General features: G+C 44.8%; 1 protein-coding gene across 2 annotated transcripts in view; it reads right to left on the minus strand.

Annotated features, from left to right (window-relative positions):
• Positions 1-21,511, minus strand: part of ed (echinoid) — a 127,890-nt gene extending 106,379 nt beyond the window's left edge. For both annotated transcript variants that reach the window (XM_045741709.2, XM_045741708.2), the window contains exon 1: positions 21,140-21,511. In XM_045741709.2, the coding sequence (XP_045597665.1) occupies positions 21,140-21,167 (28 nt within the window). In that variant the 5' untranslated portion in view covers positions 21,168-21,511. The remainder of the gene's footprint in view (positions 1-21,139) is intronic.
• Between the last annotated feature and the right edge of the window lie 617 nt (positions 21,512-22,128).

A 22,128-nucleotide genomic window follows, 5' to 3' on the forward strand; every position in this document is an offset into this window, starting at 1 on the left:
GGTATGGCTCAACCCTCACTAAGCTTCATACATTTCTTCCACTATGGTCAGGGGAGGGGCGAGGGGAGCAAGGGGGGCCGAGGGGAGCAAGGGGGGCCGAGGGGAGCAAGGGGGGCCGAGGGGAGCAAGGGGGGGGGGCGAGGGGAGCAAGGGGGGGGGGGGGGCGAGGGGAGCAAGGCCCCTCTGACCCGAGAGGAAGGCGAGAGAAAGGACCATCACCACCCACCCTGCTCACTAGCCTACAACCCCCCCCCCCTTCCCGATAAGCTGGAGTAAACGCTAATAAATTGGACAAGGCTGTACTTACGCCTGTTCCTAGTACAGCAATATTTTACATTCCACAAGTCTTAATTCTTGTTACTACTCTGCCGAGATCTCTCAAAGTAGCGGGTGTAATGTATTACGGTTGAATTGATAGTTAACGTATGTGGTCGTCCACAATAATCGGGCTTAGTTTCTTCAGTCGTGTTATCCCACTCTCCCAAGCGTATGGTTAGCTGCAATCTCATTCGCCCTGGTAGGTTCTGTGTTGAAGGAGTGGTTGGTATGTGCTGGCTAACACCTACTAGGTAGATACTAGGTAGATGCTTGGGATGTGCTGACAAGATGTGTCCTCCAGATGAATAGCCGTTGTCCTGTTACAGTTGCGTAGTCGACTTATTTACATACTGTATGTAATTACCTTCCTCCAGGTAATTTATCTGCAATTTCAGTGTCTTGTATCCGTGTATGACTAGAGACGGTGATGGTATACATGAGCCGTGCTGGGCGGAGTACGTGCTGCATGCCTCATCGACTTCAGACAGTACAGTGATGCATACAAATTCCAGTAGCCAAGGGACCTTCCAACGTCGAGTGCCTTCCCCCGTAGTTCTGAGAGCTGACCGAGAACTGAGGGAGCCACGACTTGCATATTTGTAAAGTAATTGAGCCTTTGTTGACCTGCCTGCTGCCTTTTCACTGGTTATTTTCCAGTGTCCGTCAAGGCTTGCTGTTATACCAAGTTTGGCAGGGGCGCTTAAGCTAAAATGTTTATAAAACCTTCAAGGGGTTTTGGCTAATAATGCAAACTTGCACAGATCAATTTACTACATTTGATTAACGTACTGGTAACTTGTGAATATATAAAGTCCATTACGGGCTCACCATAGCCCGTGCTACTTGGAACAAAAAGTTCCAAGTGGCGAATCTTAAACAACAACGGTAACTTGTGGCGGTGTTGCTTGGAGCAGTTTGGGTGTGCGCATGCTGGCCTGAGTTGCTGACTGAAGAGGGAAGACCGTGGCGGCTCAGTCGTCGTCACTACCCAGCAAGTGGAGAGCCTCCCACACCACGATTCCCCGCTGGCAACACTCCCGCTGAACAAGACAAGAACGTTGTGGGACTCAACCCGTCACCGAGACCAACAATTAGGCTGTGCTTTCCCACCAACATTGACATTGTGTCGCCAGACGAATCTCTCCAGTGGCCGCACGTTGTCCCTATCGTAATCACTGGCCAGTACCAACCTATCGCACGTTTTACTTCACCCCTCCACATCCACCACACTGACACTTATACCTATAAATCACAAAACTGTTCCGTCACTAGCTGTGATTCGCACCAAATCTGCGGCAATCCATCACTTCGACGACCCCCGTTACGAGATACAAAACAGAAAATGTGGAGGAGGGAAGGGGGGGTTACTTTTAAAGAGGGCAGCGCGGTGACGACACCGAGGGAGGTAATCATCGCAACAGCTGGCAGGCGCAGAGGAGGGACTGGTCCTCACAGGTATGATGACCGTAGCCACTGCACGATCGTCCCCTGCTCCCCGCACATCTCCCATGTGCTAATCATCCAGATAAAACCATCGTCTAGACTGGTGTAGCAGATGTGCATGCATCGATGACTATCATCAATATGCTAGCTACAGGCAACACCACACGTCACCCTGCACCACGGAACTGGGCATGAGAGGGTTATCTTGAGATGATTTCGGGGCTTTTTAGTGTCCCCGCGGCCCGGTCCTCGACCAGGCCTCCACCCCCAGGAAGCAGCCCGTGACAGCTGACTAACACCCAGGTACCTATTTTACTGCTAGGTAACAGGGGCATAGGGTGAAAAACTCTGCCCATTGTTTTTCGCCGGCGCCTGGGATCGAACCCAGGACCACAGGATCACAAGTCCAGCGTGCTGTCCGCTCGGCCGACCGGCTCCTGTATTTAGTATAGAAAGTATTTACCAAGCACAGTTTGCAGGGTAGAGCTTCAGCTTTTGGGCCAGTGACGTCGCACTGGACACATTAGGTGGTGGCCAAATGAGGGAATCCGTAACTGCAAGATTCTGTCTTGGTCTGTTCTTGTTTTGTCTTTGTCCTGGTGAAACGGTTTGCGACTTTGTACATTAGGCTGCCAGCAGCTAACAACAGCCTGCTTGACCAGACCACTTACCAGAAGGGCTGGTCAGAGAACGGACCGCGGGGACGTTGATCCTAGTAACAACCACAAGGTAATGGGGATTGGCTAAAAAGGGGAAGGGGGGTGTACTAAACGTGAGATGGTGGGAGGGCAGATAGCGTGGACTGGGACCGACCCGACGTGGTTGGAAGGGATGACGAGAGTGTGTGAAGTTACCTGTGAAACAATTACGTTTTTGCCTGGCTCTCACTCCTCCCTGCGCGCCAGTCAAGTCCCTCGTCATCCTAGGCTCCTCCTCATCAATTTTTTTATTTTTTTTTTATTCTAGAGCAGCTACCGTAAACAGTGACCCAGCAGTCACTGTATAAGGTAGTGGTGTTTATGCCAGTCTTGAGCTCCATGTTGTGGTCCTAGAAGCACGCCTTACCTAAATCTCCCCTACCCTTCCCCTACCTGTCTCCCGACACCCATCCACCTCTACTAACTCCACCATATATCCACCTACCTCGGGTCTCTCTCTCTCCATCCACTTTATTCCAACCTCAAGTTATTACCCAAAGTCATTGAATTCAATATATACTTTCAGCATTTCTAAAGCCACGCCTATGTTATATTTTCTAACTCGTCACAATTTTTTAGCGTTTAATAATGTCTTGTTGTAGAGGTGACCGATAGCTTCTTCACCTGCGTGTATAATCCCTTGCTACACTTCAACTTTTAGTAGGCATAAGCCTTGACCAGCCTTTCCCTACTGCTGCAATAATTTATCCCTCTAAATCTTGAGCTGGAACTCTATACACACATGCATCTCAACTCTACCTCTTCTATAGTTCAACAGCTATAGCCCAACAGCCACTGACAATCTACCGTTGAGTACAGAGGTTCCATGACCAACTAGTCAACCACCCCCCCCACCCGTGCTCCGACCACCTGTCCCAGAACCATTACCTATTTCCCCCCTCACCTGTACGCTCTCTAGTTCCCACGGGTGATAAACAGGAAACTTTCTCGCCCCGAGTGAGGGTGGGGTGGGGGGAGGTTTCTGCAGGGCAAGGAGGAAGGGCGGAGGTGCTGGGAACTGGAGGAGGGGGAGGAAGAGAGCGAGAACAGAGGGCTGCAACACTGACGGGGGATGGGGGTGGGGAAAGAGGACCTCTTCAAAAACGTTACAATTATTGCTGACGAACATTATCTTGTGTAACTAATGCGCGAGATAGGAAGGCGAGGAGAGGAAGTGGATCGGCGAGGTAGGGAGTGTAAAGAGGATGGATACGGGTAAGCGAGTGAATGAAAGGGATAAGGTCAGGGGCCCTGGAGTGTTAGGGTCATGTAGGCGAGGCATAGAGAAGTCAGACAGGTGAAAGGTGAGGGTGAGAGGTCGCGAGAGTCGCCAGAGATCAGATTAGCGGCGGGAAGAAAGCCAAACCAACAGACCAGTCTTAACGATACAAAATTGGCCATCAAATAATTAAACTTGGAAGTCTGTTGAAAGATTTCAACATTTTGTAAATATGGATGAATACCAGGTAAATGCGTTATCAAAAAGGATCCATGAATAATTTCGATAGAGAGCACGAAGTTACATTCTCTAGAAAGCCATAGAACAAAACTAGGTATAGCAAGTATTCACACTATAAATGTATGAAATGCGTGATGCATTTCATTTGAACATTCAAATGTATGCATTCATACATCTGAATACAAGCTGTTCAAACTGTCCTATCGGCCTGGAACTCTTAACCTACTTAAATTTTTATAACTGTTGGTTTAAATTTTTTTTAAAGATTTATAGATAAACGATAATTGAAGTAAATCCTCGAGGTCTAGTACTAGGCTTGTAATATATTACTAGAAGGACCGACAGACAAACATGTACACTGGATCTGCCTCATTGAGCCAATAGGTCTTCGGTGCTTGTTTCCTGTGTTCTATCGTAAACAATGCAGTTTGTTTATTGGTAAACTCGTGGCAGTACAAACCATAGGCACACACACAGTAACGGATTTTAGGAAAAAATAAACTCACGTTCGACCAGTTTCAAAACATTAACTGAATCATTCTTGCTTTGAAATCCTTTGTCATTTCTAACACTTCGTAAGTGTTAGTGAAGCCCTATGTTATGTATTACTGTTTAGATGGGAAATGGTAAGCCATTTCTGTATAGTTCTGCAATTTGATAATGGACATATTAGCAGTATCAAATGACTACGAATAGGCTCAAACTGAGGAGAATCTAGGCGAGGGGGGGGAGCAAAGGGGGGGAGGGCGAAGGATGGGGAAGAGGGTGAAAGGGCGAATGGTGGAGAGGTGAGCGTAGGATGGGGGAGAGGGGACCGGAGAAAGGGGAGGATGAAGGTCAAATGTCGAGTTTTTTCATGGCTGGTAATTTTCCTGCCTGGGAAATCTGTGCAGACAAGGCAGTAACCCTGTCTCGTCTATATCTACTGGCAAGGGAAGGGTTACAATGACCCCAGTTCGTCACCACGTGCGTGAAACGCCAGTAAAACAATTTAGGACAAATACTTAACAAAAGGCCCTTAAAAATATTGTTTTGCAAAACTAAAATTTTTATATCGCCACAACGCCGTAAGAAAAATTAGAAAAACACAACTTTAAATAAAAGGTTGTCAAAAACAAATAAGAAATTATGATGGAAATAAATTCAAAGCTGAAGAACGCCGTCGCAAGACAAAAGAGGCTGATAAACCCCGACTGATGTCGCCTACTATCAAATGAATTTCCAGTTCGAGCCCTGACTAATGAGCTTTGAGGTCTACCCCAATGCATGTTATCCTATATCCCCACTCCCCCCCCCCCCTCTTCTCGTTTATGGCCCGTACAGACAATATATAGTTATATCTGCCATCTGACTATTTATACGGGCAATTCATGCCCCTACCTACTTTTGGGCGGCTTAATCTTTATCATTCAAATCTGACTATCCTATCAAGATAAGCCGGCCAATTGCCGATACTCCGTACACTTGTATGTAGTGTGCTTAGGAGAATAAAGAGGGGAGGGGGAAGGATAGCAAATCTGTCTACGCATCAACTGCAACCATATCAAGTTGTGCTTACGAATTATAATAAACAAGACGTTACAAACCTTATTCTAAGCCCATTTCACCTTCAGATTGTACAATCATTTCCATTATACGATCAAATAAACAATTGTACATTAGTCTTCAGGTAGGATAACGTTAATATAATACACATGCAATATAATAAAACAAAAACTGGGTAAGTGGCAACTTGGGCCAGGATGCAGGTACTGGAGGAGGTAGAGAGGGTGAGTTCGAACGCCAGCCACTGTCCCCAACTTGGGCTTCCTTTAACTGTGGTCATCGATACTTTGGCCTCGGCAGAACACCACCAACTCGTCCAGATATATTGTAATACAACGTGAGGTAGTAACAATAACGTTGTGTACCAGAAGCACCGGATAGGTTAAGAGTGCGTCCTGAGGAGGCTGGAAAAGGGTATAAACAAAGAGCTGCCCAATGAAAAATACCACCTGTCCCATTTACCCCCCCTCCCCTCCCCCTACTATCCACTCTACTCCCCCCCCTTCCACCATCCCTCAACCATCCAACTCCACGATCAACACATGACACTCGTTCCTTGAATCAAAATTAATGTTACACTCTTAACCTTGCAATCCCCCCCCCCCCCCCACTTTCCTCCTACATCTCCCCCCCCCCCCATCCTCTACCTACCTGTACGCGCGTCTTTCTTCGAGTGCTCGCGTTTCCGCCACAGGTCCGTCCAGCCACCAGCAGTTCCCACGAATTACGTGGCTGTGTGGGTCAGACCCAGAAAATTGCTGCCGATGTACAAATTGGATGCTTGGTTGTTACGCCAACATGTATTAGATGTAGGTTTTTCTCGACTCATTACAATCCGCACTGATAGATATAGTCTAGCTTTGGCAAGGTAAACCGGTAACATCACACCTGTGTACGTCAAATGGTGAGAACGGTGATGCCGAAAGTACAAAAAAAAAAATCCGTGGTGGGCTGGACAAAGCCAACCTTTTCACGCGACAGACAGTAAGCCAGAAAAGAGGGAGAGAAGCAAGCAAGCATTATAACACAAAGAAGACGAAAATGGTCTACAAGAGATGTAAAAATAGGATGGAGGCCCCCAAAGAATGGTAGAGAGTGAATGAAAGAGGGGGAGAACATGGGAAGATATACAAGCCAAATAAGGAATTATAGGATGATATAAATCTAAAGCCGAGGAAAGCAACCCGAGGATAAGGGTAGAGATTTTGGAGGTAGAGGAGGCGAGGAGGACGAGAATAATAATAGGGGGTGGGAAGGAAGGCTGGGGGGTGAGTACCATAGCCAGATTGGGGTGGAACAGTTGTGTGAAGCGGATCACAAAGGATGTGAGAAAAACTATGTTCTGGAGAAGTGTCCGTATGTTTTTACACAAGGTTTAAAAATTTGTTATATATTACTCACTGATAATGCATTGTAATGTGAATGTATTATGGCCTCAAACTACGATATGGATACGAAGAGCTAAACAAAAATTACACAAATTTATCACAATTTGCTAATCTAATTTAGGCTCTAAGCCTAATAATAATACACTAGTATAGAAAATTGCTATAGTATATTAATTTTAATTTAATGTAGCCTTACTCAAACCCTTTATGTAATACAAGACATCTATACCTATGTACAAATGAAATACAAGGACGGATTAGGCTCTTGATATTGTAGGTCTAAAATAAAATTCAATAATGCCCTAGGTTTAAACCCAAAACCAAGGAACGTCAACAGTGTTGATAGGCGCCACGTACCCGAAAATAACACACATACTTTGCTTAAAGAATACAACACTTTCCAAGACCGACCCATCAGTTAAAAGAATTCCCAACAGATGTGTTTAAGATAGTGTACGCAATTGTAAAGTATCCCTGACCAGCGAGGATGTAGTCCGCACTTCACTGCAAGCGGGAACCCACCTTCAGTAAAGTTAATCAGGCAACCAACTATGAGGCTTGCCTCTACGACGGGTTATCACACGAGGCCTCTCATGATCATGGGTTCAAATTTATCGCAAGTTTTTCTGCTCTCGCAGCCCGATCCAAGGTCAGGTTATAGTGCAATGTAACATCTAGTAATATTATAAAAATTGTATTACTTCTCACATTAGCAAGGAGGTCACCCGCAGGTCGGACCTCTGGTATTATTTCTCCAGAAATTATGGCGTCTCACGACCTATACCAATCACCTTCCCCAAGCGTGTTAATTTCAAGGTGGCTCGACTGTGTCGTCAATAACGGGTTAATTAATTATGGCAGCAGAGGTGCTGTTCCCGCCATGACACAGACATTCGGCTAAAGAGACCATGAGGCTCTTGACCTTTCTGATGAGACTCCAATGTGGGACACGCCTCTTCCTCCACTTCGAGGGTGGAAATTGCATTTATCCCGTTCGTAATAATACCAAAACACACTTAAGAAGTAAACTGGTAATAATTTGGATCACAAACTGCACTTCTCCTTAAGTCATCAAATTATCTAATCCCTTATACCGTTGTTACCTTTGACAGCAGAGGTACTCCCACATTGTTCTTATTACTACAAAATGATAATGTAATTTAACATGTTTCCCACCATACCTCCGCCCAAATGTGTAGTATCCTAGCGAGGTGAGAGGTTCACACGTCCCCACCAACAACCGCTACCACCCACTGCACCAGGGAGACACGAGGTCAACGCCACGGGTCACACATCTGCTCGTCCTCTTCTAGTGTGGGAAGCTCCGGCAGGTGTGCACTCTCTTACCCGGGAGGAAATGCCTGGCGGCGAGTCTGCCTTACGACTCACGCACACTGAACAATACTGGTGCAAGTCTTGCAAGACACTCTTGAACCAGAAGAACTTCACGTCCTAATCTAAACCCAACCCGCTTTAAATAGCACAAGGTGAAGCTGGGGAACAAGTATACGAATTCATTGTCGTTTCTAATCATAGCTTAATTTATCAAAAATACTAAACCTAAATTTTTAAGTGTTAAAAGTTAGGCTACGTAACACCTAAAGCTTAATCTCTAAATATGTTTAAGTCATAAGACTGCTCTCGTGAGTTTTGTACAACTAATTAAATGTAACAATATCGAAGTCTCTTATTCCAGACGAATAAGACTGACGACCTCAGTGATTCCAGTTCATACCTTCCTGTTTACAGTAGCTAGAGTAACCGCTAGAACCTATGCTACGCAACTTACACCTGCCTCCAGGGAGACCAGGTTGGAGAGAACAGGTACGACTTGTAGTGTAATTGTCCACTTCCTGCTGTGATGCTCTCCCCCCTTTGCTTCCTCTGTGGCCCGCCTGAGCCGCCGCCACAGACGCCTCAACACCCTGGCCGCATCTCGCTACATCAAGGTCTCCACTCTACCGCTATAAGATCTTTCCTTGGCGTGCTCACCGGACCAGCTAGCCAGCCACCCAAGTCACCACTAAAGTGCCGCTCCATGATTCAGCAGTAGCCAGTGACGTCACGTCACGTAACCCGTCTGATTTTCTAATGCTCTAGTTGCCCAGCCTAATGTTAGGTTTCCTGGTGTTTTCGTCTGATCAGTCGAGCTGTAGACGTTTTCTCTGATAAAGCTATGTTGGTTTGTAAGCTAACATTGGATCCTGTAACTGGTTTACATCCTGTTCAACCGAGGACTGAAGTGGTTCAATCCTAGGTTGGCTAAATCTCCTGATGCCTCTGTTCACCTGGCAGTAAAATAGGAGCTCTGGAGTTTGGAAATTATTGTGCTTTGCATCCTCGTTGCGTTTATAGATGGCCTTCTTGAGGTTATCTTGAGATGATTTCGGGGCTTTATCATGGCCTAGGGGGACCATGGGAAGCCTGAAGCACAGGCTTCTTGTTTCCAACAATGGGCATTATAGCCTAGCCATTCTAGTGTGGCCGTAAATCCGATTAATAAACTTGTATAAAATACATTTAGCCCTGCGAATAGCTCAATCCATATTTTCCTACAGGCCCAATTCTCGACTACATTCCATTATTGGGAGGATCCGACTGCTAACATTCATCCACAACGAGGCCTTCCGTCAAGTTATTATATTGAACATCACAAAATGTCAAACCATTTATGATCTATTGTCCAGAAATTAAATTCCATACATTAGCAACAATACACGTGCCCCACCCCCCGCCCCCCTATATTAATGAACATATTTAACTCATTGTCCCACTAAATTACACTGACATGCAACAGCCAATTAAATTAATTTAGCCTATTTATGAACAAATGCATCACTTAAATTAACTATGTATCTTCCTAAAGCTAGGAAGTAAAATATTAATTTTCCAACAAATATTTCCATAGTTAAAAATTAACGAGCAATGCTGGCCTCCAGAAGCCGCAAAAACCTAATAAACGCCAAATTTTAAGTAGTTCTTAACCAACTAGAAGCGTGCAAGTCTAGGCATCACCCTCCCCCTCCATCCTCTAGTGTATTAAGGGTGAGGGTAGGTTTCTAAACTACACTGACTGCGGCCTATTGCAGTTAGTTGTGTCCGTACGACAACTGTTTCTAGGTAACATCCTGGATCGGTCTAATCAACAACCCGCCATCTTTCCACGCCATCAAGCGAGTCTCTCCGGAGCTTAAGCGATTCGTGCAAACAACCAAATACCCACTGAAAATGTTTTAACGCCAACATAATGTGAAGGTCAATCTGTCAGCTGACGCCCTAGTAACTAAGACTCACTACGCAGGCTTTAACCGACAGCCTTCTCTTATGTTTATTAAAACCCTCACCACACGCCTATCAACCCCCCCCCCCCCCCCCCGCCACAGTTCCTTCTAGATTACATCTAGAGCTGGGACCTTTACACAAGAAAAAAATCAAGAATAACTTAATTTCAATGATACTCAACCAAAAGGTCCCGATTTAGATTCTTGCGCAAGATGAAGACATTGACAAACGTCTTTACATGTGATACCTCTGTCCTAGCAGTAATACCCAGTAGTTGAGAGCCCTTCTACATTCTGGGAAAGGTCAGTCATTGGCCTAGGTAAGGAGACCTCGATAAGCGAAACATGTTCCTGGTCCTGGACAATTGTAAACCATATCCCCTTTTCATCCAGGGTGTGGCGTTAGAAAAGGTAGCGAAGATAAAATATAAAAACTAATATGATACAACAAGGCTGAAGACTATAGGATTTGCAGGAACTCTTCCAGCGACAGTGCTTGCAGTCTGGGCCAAGGTGAGTGGAAGAGGCGCCAGCACGAGCAGCAAGAATGCAGCCTGTAACCAGACACTTTAACCAGACACTTCACACTGGCGCCGGCCCTCTACTCGAGCGCTGGACGCCATCCAGCTTAACTTCATCAACACGGAATACACTAAATACAGTACTAGGTTCTGACGTCATATATCTTGCCTCTAATGTTTGAAAAATCTTTATGAAATTGTTGTAATAAATTATATTCAAGAACCCGACAAACGTATACAATTTGAGTTACGTCAGGATGACAGCAGCCTCATCCAACAGCCTGGTTGACCAGACCATGCTGTTTACCAAACCATGAGGCCTGGTCAGAGACCGGGCCGAGGGGACATTGTTTCTCAACCACCGCAAGGTATTTGAAGCTTCCGTATCAAGTATCCGATCGTGACTAGAAAGGGAAGCACTGTTGGACAACAATTAACAGGACAAAATTAACTTTGTACTATGCCTAAGATTAACCCTATTTTTTTTTTTTGTATTCAGAAAGCCCAGGGAATACGTAGCCTACTTGGGCTCAGCCACCTCTATAATAGTTTAACTAGAGGTAGTGTTAAATACAGTAATATAGAAAAATTAAATACCATCTATCCACTAGAACACTCGTCGCCACCATCCAGCTTCAAGAGCACCACCACTACTAGGATAGCGTCCTCGGCTTTTAATTATAAAGGTAACGTGATGTGGGAACCTTCCATACCAAAGGAACAAGCAGCCTCTTTCAAACTGACTATTTGGGACAGGTTTCAGATAAGCTGAGAGAGGATAACGACTCTTGATGGCAGTTTCACTGGGTACTTAACAGCTCGTAATGAATCCTAGTCTCTGCCAGCCACGTAGTTTTGTTAAGAGGACTGTCTGGGTGCTGTCACTTGGGAAGGTAAGCCCGTCAGGTGGTGCCATCATGTGCGGCTAGTTCATATGGCTGTTATCGGTACAGCAAAGCAGCTGCCGCTGTCCCCCTCCCCCCTGCGAGTCCACCAGCTGCCAGTGCAATCAAGGTAGGTCTTTCCTACCTTGCACAGAATTGTGCCATCAATGTAGGTAGGTCTTTCCTCTACCTTGATGGCACAAATGCGCCGGCAGAGGAAAACATTCTATGGTATTTCACTTAACACGTGTATTGTACTGTAATACACGTCCACAACATTAAACATAACATCCCGTATCTTTCCGTGCCTCATGTTTAAGGGGGCTTCAACTACTAATTATTAGCGACAATTTAAGCAATATCTCCCCCCCCCCCCGTTATCATCCGATAAATCTTGGTTAAATTAAAATAGACGATACAAAACGACTAGTGACCGTGAAACAACTTCTCCCCTTCAAGATAACTGAAGGGGATTGAGCTAATTTATCCGAATCAATTAAAAAACTACCGGCGACAAACACTGCCACTAAACTCTAAAACTACACAACTAATTTTATAGTTGCTGGACCTAACAACCTACGTGATAACAGAAATACCAGTCACTTCATCCTACCAGCTACTCTCACCAACACACGAATTTAGCTTAACGTGATTGTTAAGTTAAAAGTTAAAATTAACTTCAGTTCAGTTTCTTCAGTAAAAAAAAATTATTAAAAAATTACCTTCTCCCCCCCCCCCCCCCCGCAAAAAAAAAAAAAACTAAGCTGGTAGCCCAGACAAACAGTGTAATATTTTATAGCGTTAAACACGCACACCGTTCTTACAGAGCCGTAAGTTCGTGTAGACATGGACGTTGGCAGCTGGAGGACGGGCGAGCAGCAACAGCAGTGTCCGAAGACGGCTAATAGCCTATCAAACTGTCCGATCATCATCTCCACCTTGGCGGCTGGCCATATGCTACCTGTAGCCTGAAGCTCTGTGTAAGCTATCGATATCAAAGCAACGGTGCAGATTATACAATTTCTTCTACTGTCACACACTTTTAAACAAATTAAGTGTACAGAGTGTACATAGTAGACTTCATTCCCTACTTCAAGCTAATGGTGGCAAGTGAGACTTGCTTAGACCGCCCCGTATTTGGTGGGTTAGATTAGGCTACACAGTAGCACTCTTCTCCATTTATCAGAACATTTTATATTTATGCCAAAACTCATCAGCAGCATCGCCGAGTGAATGCAAATGACAAGGAGGATAGAGCGATGGTATTTGGAAACTAGCGAAATACATTTATAAGCAAATTCATTGAGTAAAACGAGATTCCTGAAGAAAATATAATTTAGAAAATAAGATAGTTGTAAGAGAAGATTAAACATTCTAAATGCTAAATAATACCATCACTAGGGTATCTCAAATAAAATGTTAAGTGTGCAGATGTATATTCCAGCCCACTTACCCCGCGCCCATACTCGCTCCCACCGGCGACTCGGGAGAAAAAAACTACCAATAAGTCTCGCCCTCAGGCACAAAGAGCATGATAATCTGTTCTACGCCTCGTAAACACCAGAGGATAACACCGGGAGTTGACTTTCTATTACCAGGGAACAAGAGCACACGAAACTGATTCCAATTACAGTGTGCAAGAATCCATTTGCGAGAAGCTACCCAACAACACACCGCCCCTGCCTGCTCCACTTGCCTTAAATTAGCGTCGTGTAATGCCCAAAGCCGTTCCGCTCTCTGCACACAACGCTGATAATCGCACAGAAGAAAAAGGTAATGAAAAGCTAGGGTTGCGTATATCTTCAGTGATACTTTGTGCAATGACCCCTGCAACCCCGAATCACCACTCACCCTCGTTGGTGGAGCAGTTATAGGGTTTTTCACGTGCAGACTAAACTAGCATACCGTCTGCTGATCTTTAATTGAATGTCCACCCATACGCATAACCCAAGTGGTTTACCGTTGGCCGGTTCGGAGGTTGCATACTTGGACCTCAGTAAAATAATCCTCGTACCAAAATTTTCAAAAGGGAGACAAGTGCCTGCAGCAGTGTTCCTGGCCAAGTTGCGCGAGTAGAACCATTCTTGAAACAAGATAAAGGCTGCTCCAAGAGGGAAACAAATGTTTTAAGTTTACTGCGCTAAACCCAGTGAGAAGTATCTTTGTTCAGTGTGGACAATGGTACTTCCCACTGGGGAACATAAGGACTGGAGGAAGCTGAAGCAGATCACGGCCGGTGAAGCGGTAACCAATGACACGCTCGGTTGGCTGCCAGATGACCAGCGGTACACGAACGATGCAACATATGGTGATGTTACCCTACACAAGTGTCGTCCTGCCACACTGGGCTCACTGCACCACTGTCAGACCGTTCAACACCCTACCAAAAAAAAACCTGCTGGCTTTTCAACACTACAATCTTTACACCACGAAGACTACAACATCGCTGGAAAAGTACAGTAAGCTATAGAGCTTGTCCTAGGTGGTACGTGTTCCCAGAGTCTGACCATGAAGTTTTATCAACCTTTCAATGAAAAAATTCCTTTACGAATTTTTCTTTTGTTATGTCTTCGTCTGAAAATATTGTAGTGTCTAGATCATAAGCTAATATCGAAGTAAGAAGCCCTCTGCCGCCACACTTTTAAACTTAAACCCACTCACCAAAATGCTAAACAATCTAGTTTACAGCATTTTATGAAATCAAGGTTTAGTCAAATCCACCTAGCCATTTATACACCAACATTCAAAATAGAATTTGATGCACCATACCACGTGTGGAAGTATACGTTGTGGGAAGCGAGAACCTTTTTACAGCTGATGCAAAGTTAAAAGCTCTGAAAGTAGGTAATCACGCGCAAGTGTGGGAACGGTCAAGGTAAACTGCGTGCGTACAACCAAAGACAGTTATGAGATGGAAATTAACACCACAGACCTAGTAACCACCAGAGACTATCAATGGTTTGCGAACTTCAAAATTTATGCTACTTTTTTTTTTAGCTTATGTCAACTGCAAATGAATAGCCTACCATTGACATTGCACAATGTATAATTATAAAATACGATTTTGTTTAGAAAAATCTAAACATTATGACAACATTCTGGGAAATAACCCCCACCCCTCACCATTATCTTACTTTCAGGATCAACCAGTCAATATTAATACAGTACCTGTACTTTACTCAAATATATTCCACCCAAATGTATATCAGGCTTATTAGGCGTGCGTGTTATTTAAGCCTGCGACTAAGATATATTGCTTGCATAGATGATTATTGAAGTCTACCACTGTGCATGAGATGATGTTTAATTTTAATTTGAAAGCAATAAAGTCTATACAAAATTCGTTCATTTCTAAAGATTGATTATTATACTACACGCGTTTCGATATTGAATAGATCAATGATTTAATACCATTTAAATTTGGACGCTATGGACGAAGATTACAGAGCATTTATGAACATTTAAAAAATTTTAACATCTTGCGTCGATCATGGCGGATTAATCTGCATTTACTAATTATTGCATGCTTATTGCATGTTTATTGCATGCCCAATTTCAGTCCCAGTTACACCAGTCTTCACACCACACGCTGCCTTGCCCTTCGGCCAGGCAGCTTGTGGTGTCAAAGTACTGCATGTACAGTAGCAGCACATACAGGTTTACTGCATAACTACCTGTAGTGGCTACTATTTAATTCTCTAGCACTCCCTAGGCAATTATCATGTCAACTCTCAAACATGGAGTCAGCATTATACAAGTGTAACCCCCCCCTTTCCCCCTCATATAAGTGGGAATATGGGAACTTTCGATATTGGAAATTAATTATCCCTCAACTTATTAAAATATATCATTCCATTTAAGTCAAAATTAATCTTAATTATCTGTTAGCTTCAGCATGTGCTTTTTCAGCACACTGGCAAACGCACATTCAGATTGAATAACTATTTTAACCCTTGGTAGTTACATTAAGAGTGAAGTCGTCTTATATCAGCATATAATTTTTAAAACCAAGTACTGTATTGAATCTACCAGGTGTGAGCGACGCCCGTGAGCGATAAGACTTGCACTCCTTTGTTTTAAACTAGTCTTTAGAGATACAGTACTCCGTCTAGAATTATTAGTATTATTTCATATGCTATAAATTTTACAAAATGTTAAAGCTGCTATCCCTTGCCGTCTGTGTTTCGCATAGTTACTTATTTCTGGCCCTTTATGTCGCCCAGTAGACCTTCCCAGAACTGCAACTTTCAGACCCACACCCCCCGCACCAGGTGAGTAACCCACTGAAGGATGCGGGTCTGACTCACCCCCGGATGTGTGATGAGAATACTCAGAATGCTCCTAATTATAGGTGCACAATGAAATGAAATTTGTACATTAGGCTAAGTGGAAGGATAAACTGTCTATGCTAGGCCTAATATATTTTGCTTCAACATTTCAGTTACACATGCAATAGAAAAGTAGTGTTTAGACACCACCTTTCAGACAAAGCATGTAACAGACAGCATATAAGGCGCCGGTGACTGTATTCACCTATTTGTGCTAGCGGGGGTTGAGCTCTGGCTCTTTGGTTCCGCCTCAACTGTCAATCAACTGGTGTACAGATTCCTGAGCCTACTGGGCTCTATCATGTCCTCATTTGAAACTGTATGAAGTCAGCCTCCACCACATCACTGCCTAATGCATTCCACTTGTTAACTACCCTGACACTGAAAGTTCTTTCTAACGTCCCTGTGGCTCATTTGAGTCCCCTTGTTCGCGTACCACCCGTGTTAAACAGTTTATCTTTATCTATCCTATCAATTCCTCCGAGTATTTTGTAGGTAGTGATCATGTCTCCCCTTACTCTTCTGTCTTCCAGTGTCGCGAGGTGCACTTCACGCAGCCTTTCCTCTTAACTCATGCCTCTTAGTTCTGTGACTAGCCTAGTGGACAGCACGCTGGACACTTAATCCTGTGGCCCGGGTTAGATTCCCGGCGCCGGCGAGAAATAATGGACAGTTTCTTTCACCCTGATGCACCTGTTACCTAGCAGTAAATAGGTACCTGGGAGTTAGACAGCTGTTACGGGTTGCTTCCTGATGGGAAGTGTGTGTACTCACCTAGTTGTGTTTGCGGGGGTTGAGCTCTGGCTCTTTGGTCCCGCCTCTCAACCGTCAATCAACGGGTGTACAGATTCCTGAGCCTATCGGGCTCTGTCATATCTACATTTGAAACTGTGTATGGAGTCAGCCTCCACCACATCACCCCCTAATGCATTCCATTTGTCAACCACTCTGAAACTTTTTTAAAGTTCTTTCTAATATCTCTGTGGCTCATTTGGGCACTCAGTTTCCACCTGTGTCCCCTTGTGCGTGTTCCCCTTGTGTTAAATAGACTGTTTTTATCTACCCTATCAATTCCCTTCAGAATCTTGAATGTGGTGATCATGTCCCCCCTAACTCTTCTGTCTTCCAGCGAAGTGAGGTTTAATTCCCGTAGTCTCTCCTCGTAGGTCATACCTCTCAGCTCGGGTACTAGTCTGATGGCAAACCTTTGAACCTTTTCCAGTTTAGTCTTATCCTTGACTAGATATGGACTCCATGCTGGGGCTGCATACTCCAGGATTGGCCTGACATATGTGGTATACAAAGTTCTGAATGATTCTTTACACATGTTTCTGAATGCCGTTCGTATGCTGGCCAGCCTGGCATATGCTGCTGATTTTATCCGCTTGATATGTGCTGCAGGAGACAGGTCTGGCGTGATATCAACACCCAAGTCTTTTTCCTTCTCTTGACTCCTGAAGAATTTCCTCTCCCAGATGATACCTTGTATCTGGCCTCCTGCTCCCTACACCTATCTTCATTACATTACATTTGGTTGGGTTAAACTCTAACAACCATTTGTTCGACCATTCCTTCAGCTTGTCTAGGTCTTCTTGAATTCTCAAACAGTCCTCTTCTGTTTTAATCCTTCTCATAATTTTAGCATCGTCCGCAAACATTGAGAGAAATGAATCGATACCCTCCGGGAGATCATTTACATATATCAGAAACAAGATAGGACCAAGTACAGATCCCTGTGGGACTCCACTGGTGACTTCACGCCAATCGGAGGTCTCACCCCTCACCGTAACTCTGCTTCCTATTGCTTAGATACTCCCTTATCCACTGGAGCACCTTACCAGCTACACCTGCCTGTCTCTCCAACTTATGTACCAGCCTCTTATGCGGTACTGTGTCAAAGGCTTTCCGACAATCCAAGAAAATGCAGTCCGCCCAGCCCTCTCCTCCTTGCTTAATCTGTGTCACCTGATCGTAGAATTCTATCAAGCCTGTAAGGCAAGATTTACCCTCCCTGAACCCATGTGTGTGTGGGGGGGGGGGGATTAGTAGTTAATAACAGTTGATTGACAGTTGAGGCGGGCCGAAAGAGTCGAGCTCATGCCCCCCCAAGCACAACTAGGTGAATACAAGTGGCCAATACGAAACCGGTGCCACGATATATGCCAATATAGTGGCGAGTGATATACCAACGCAATATGGTACGTATACTTTGATTCCTTAACAGATGCGCTCGGAAAAGTAATGCATGCCTACTTCTTTAATCTTACACGAGATTTCATTTGACACTTGCTTCATATGGTGACCAAACTGCACGTCTTGAATGATAAGAGGCGATAATCTCCAGAAGTAAGAATTATTCTTTAGGTTAGTGACAGCATGAAAGTTAGGCCTACTTAAATGAAAATAGAAAATCCGGTAAGTACTGTGTACACTTACCCGTTCATCAAATTAAAACTATTAAAGGGATTTAAAACTTAAGTATGCCTATAGTCATATGCCTCAACCTAATTCTAACAAATCGTATCCACTACTTCAATGGTACAAACTAGTAAATATCACGTAGTGTAATTGGATCAGTAGCAACTGGGGGGAGGGAAAGGGGCGTTATACGCCAACGACATTCAAAGGGGTCAAGATATTTATTACACACGTTTTATAATTATGCAAATAAAGTGTGGGGGGTCAAAGGTTATGCCGTTTTAAGTCTTCACAGCACTTCAAACTATCCCGACCCCACCCTATCCTGACCCATTCTTAAATATAGCATGGAAAGATGTGCAAAATTGATGACGTCATATGTAATCTCTCTCATTTTTGGATACTAGAGTGAGTAACTTCGCTTTGTTCATATCTCCACGCCCACCACCATAAAATTTAGAACAAGTTTAACGTAGGCCAATACCACATACTTAGTAGTATCGTTTACCCAAATTGTATTTTATTGAAACCAAGCAAATTAAACTCAACGGAACAGTTTATTAATATTAAAAACCTTAGTTTGGAAACTTTATACCAAACTTTAAATTATTCTGTTGGTTGATCACTTAAATACAGAAGTTACTCGTGCAGATAGAGCGCCGCTCCTGTGCCAGGTAAGTTACGGGCTCACCATAGCCCGTGCTACTTGGAACTTGTTCCAAGTAGCTGAATCTATAACATGTAGATAATTTCTTCCCATTGGAAGCTGAAAGAAAACGAGGTTAAAAAAGTGTACTGCTAAATTTTAGGTTTCTAGGCCAATACAGAGTGCCCCTAAACTAGAAAGTTTCCATTAAATTAATTTTTGTAATCAGACTACTGTTTTATGCAATCAAATGAAGCTTGATCTACTATGAAGTTTGGTTGGCGAAATCCTTGGTGATATTTAGCGCCCTCTGATTATTTTGCGTATTTGATGGCGCTACATAGCCTTCCCGGTTTGGTGCCTTCTTTTGATAATTACTTACTTACTTGGTTGGCGAAAAATGAATGCAGACATATGCAAAGAATAGCATGGCAGTATGAGCACCTCACGGTTCTCGCCTAAAAATTAAGAGAAGTAAATCAAGAGTCCACAGCACGTGAGATACATGCATCAGCCAGAACATTGCGTGCTTCTCATCATGCCCACTTACGAATTACACTGATATAGTACATTTGTTATACATTGCCTTACCAGTATTGCAACCTACACAACTTGGCAATGACTTACGGCTTCATTTAATGTAGCAAATATTAGAGCCGACCTTAACCCTTTGTTAATACTTGGTTAATACTCTCAAGCCACAAAGTGCCCGAAAAAATTGTCCAAAGAAGTGGGCGTAGGAGCAAGTGGGTGGAGGAGGAGCAGCAGCAGCAGCAAGTGGGTGGAGGAGGAGCAGCAGCAAGTGGGTGGAGGAGGAGCAGCAGCAGCAGCAAGTGGGTGGAGGAGGAGCAGCAGCAAGTGGGTGGAGGAGGAGCAGCAGCAAGTGGGTGGAGGAGGAGCAGCAGCAGCAGCAAGTGGGTGGAGGAGGAGCAGCAGCAAGTGGGCGGAGGAGGAGCAGCAGCAGCATGTGGGCGGAGGAGCAGCAGCAGCATGTGGGCGGAGGAGCAGCAGCAGCATGTGGGCGGAGCAGCAGCAGCAGCATGTGGGCGGAGGAGGAGCAGCAGCAGCAGCAGCATGTGGGCGGAGGAGGAGCAGCAGCAGCAGCAGCATGTGGGCGGAGGAGGAGCAGCAGCAGCAGCATGTGGGCGGAGGAGGAGCAGCAGCAGCAGCATGTGGGCGGAGGAGCAGCAGCAGCAGCATGTGGGCGGAGGAGGAGCAGCAGCATGTGGGCGGAGGAGGAGCAGCAGCATGTGGGCGGAGGAGCAGCAGCAGCAGCATGTGGGTGGAGGAGGAGCAGCAGCATGTGGGCGGAGGAGGAGCAGCAGCATGTGGGCGGAGGAGGAGCAGCAGCATGTGGGCGGAGGAGCAGCAGCAGCAGCATGTGGGTGGAGGAGGAGCAGCAGCATGTGGGCGGAGGAGGAGCAGCAGCATGTGGGCGGAGGAGGAGCAGCAGCATGTGGGCGGAGGAGGAGCAGCAGCATGTGGGCGGAGGAGGAGCAGCAGCAGCAGCATGTGAGCGGAGGAGCAGCAGCAGCATGTGGGCGGAGGAGGAGCAGCAGCATGTGGGCGGAGGAGGAGCAGCAGCAGCATGTGGGTGGAGGAGCAGCAGCAGCAGCAGCATGTGGGCGGAGGCGGAGCATGTGGGAGCACACTACCAGGAAGGCGCGTGAGCGTGGAGTTGCAACACAGGTAAGGCGCTGACTCACCCCAACACCCTTGTCACACCTTTTAAAAGGATTCAACGTCATTTCTGCCAAAGATTAGTTCTCTAGATACAGCAACAGTTTAAAACAATCCAACTTCTCATAAAACACGTAAAACTAACTTTTTTAAAAGTACACTTGAGTGTACCTAATGGATAAGGGGTCAAGAGTCGCCCCTTTTCACCAAGAGTAGTTCTACTGGACTTGGCCAATGTTATAAGGTGAAAATGCCGTCATGAACTAATTAAAATTAAAGTTAATGAACCATTGCTAACAATTTCGAAATTTCGTTCAATGCAGAGACGTATATTGCTCCCCAAGGCACAGGTCAGGTCAGGTGGGGTCACCTACAGTGGCACCTTGGCACCTAAGACTAGTAACTCCGGTTAACAAGCTAAGCATTTAGTGTATAAACCTCTTGAGTGTAGTCATTAGACCCTTACCCAGCGTCTTAACTACCCTGTAGTTAGTTAGCAAGTTGGTCCACACACCAAGACGTTAACTCACCTATTAGCAGTAGTAGGAGCGTGGCCATGTTGTGTCGGTGGTGGTGGTGGTAGTGGTATTCCAAAGAGAGGTGTCACTAGCACAGCACCAAGCGACACATCACCAATCACCCCAACTTAACAATATCTTCCAAGAACTGGCAGGCTGTCTTCGCCTCTTCTTACTAATCACTGTTTCTTCACCTTCTTTATCTAGCGACAAGATTCGAGCAACTTATCCAGGTGGGTATAGAGGATAGTTATCACGGATATATTAGGTGCAACGAACTGCAACACTCCACTAACATAAAGCAACAGGTGGTCCTCACTAGCACAACTCAGGTCTCAAGCACAGCGGTCACAGACCCCTCGTCACAGACCTTCCGTCATTACTGAAGAAAACGCTCCAACTTCGTCCCTTCCCGCCGCCAGCTCCTAGGAGGCTCAGTCGCTAGCATCACCGGTCAGCTATATTTCACTCAACCAAGTATTACTAACACTGAATCATTCATTTTTTCGCTACATAAAATACATATAAATATATTACAAATGTTCAAGTCAAGGAAACGTGAAACAAATTCATATTTTTGTAATAAATTCTAATAGAATAGAGAGGAGATATCTGGAACGAGTGAATGCATGTAAGCTCCGCCCGCTGAGGTTTGGCGCGAGAGATGATTGGTGGAGGAGAGACCTCGACGGGCCAGCCAGCCGCTCGCTTCCTCTCATACTCCTTCAACTCCATGAAATCTGATATTTTACTATATCTACTTTTTACTCATGTGTCTTAACAAAAATAAATACTCTAGACGCCTGTGATAAGTAAAGTATTCCACAGCTTATTGCCGATTGAGGCAATAGGTGGCTGCGTGCTTAGTTTTACACAACGATTAAAAACCAGTCTACATAAAATTATAAATACAGGAATATGAAGGTGGACTATTAAAGTAGGACTAATTTGACTTTAACAATAGCTATATATGGTTAAATGAGTTAGTAAGTTTTTTTACA

Source organism: Procambarus clarkii, chromosome 40 (assembly GCF_040958095.1).
Source record: "Procambarus clarkii isolate CNS0578487 chromosome 40, FALCON_Pclarkii_2.0, whole genome shotgun sequence".
Taxonomy (NCBI): Eukaryota; Metazoa; Arthropoda; class Malacostraca; order Decapoda; family Cambaridae; genus Procambarus; species Procambarus clarkii.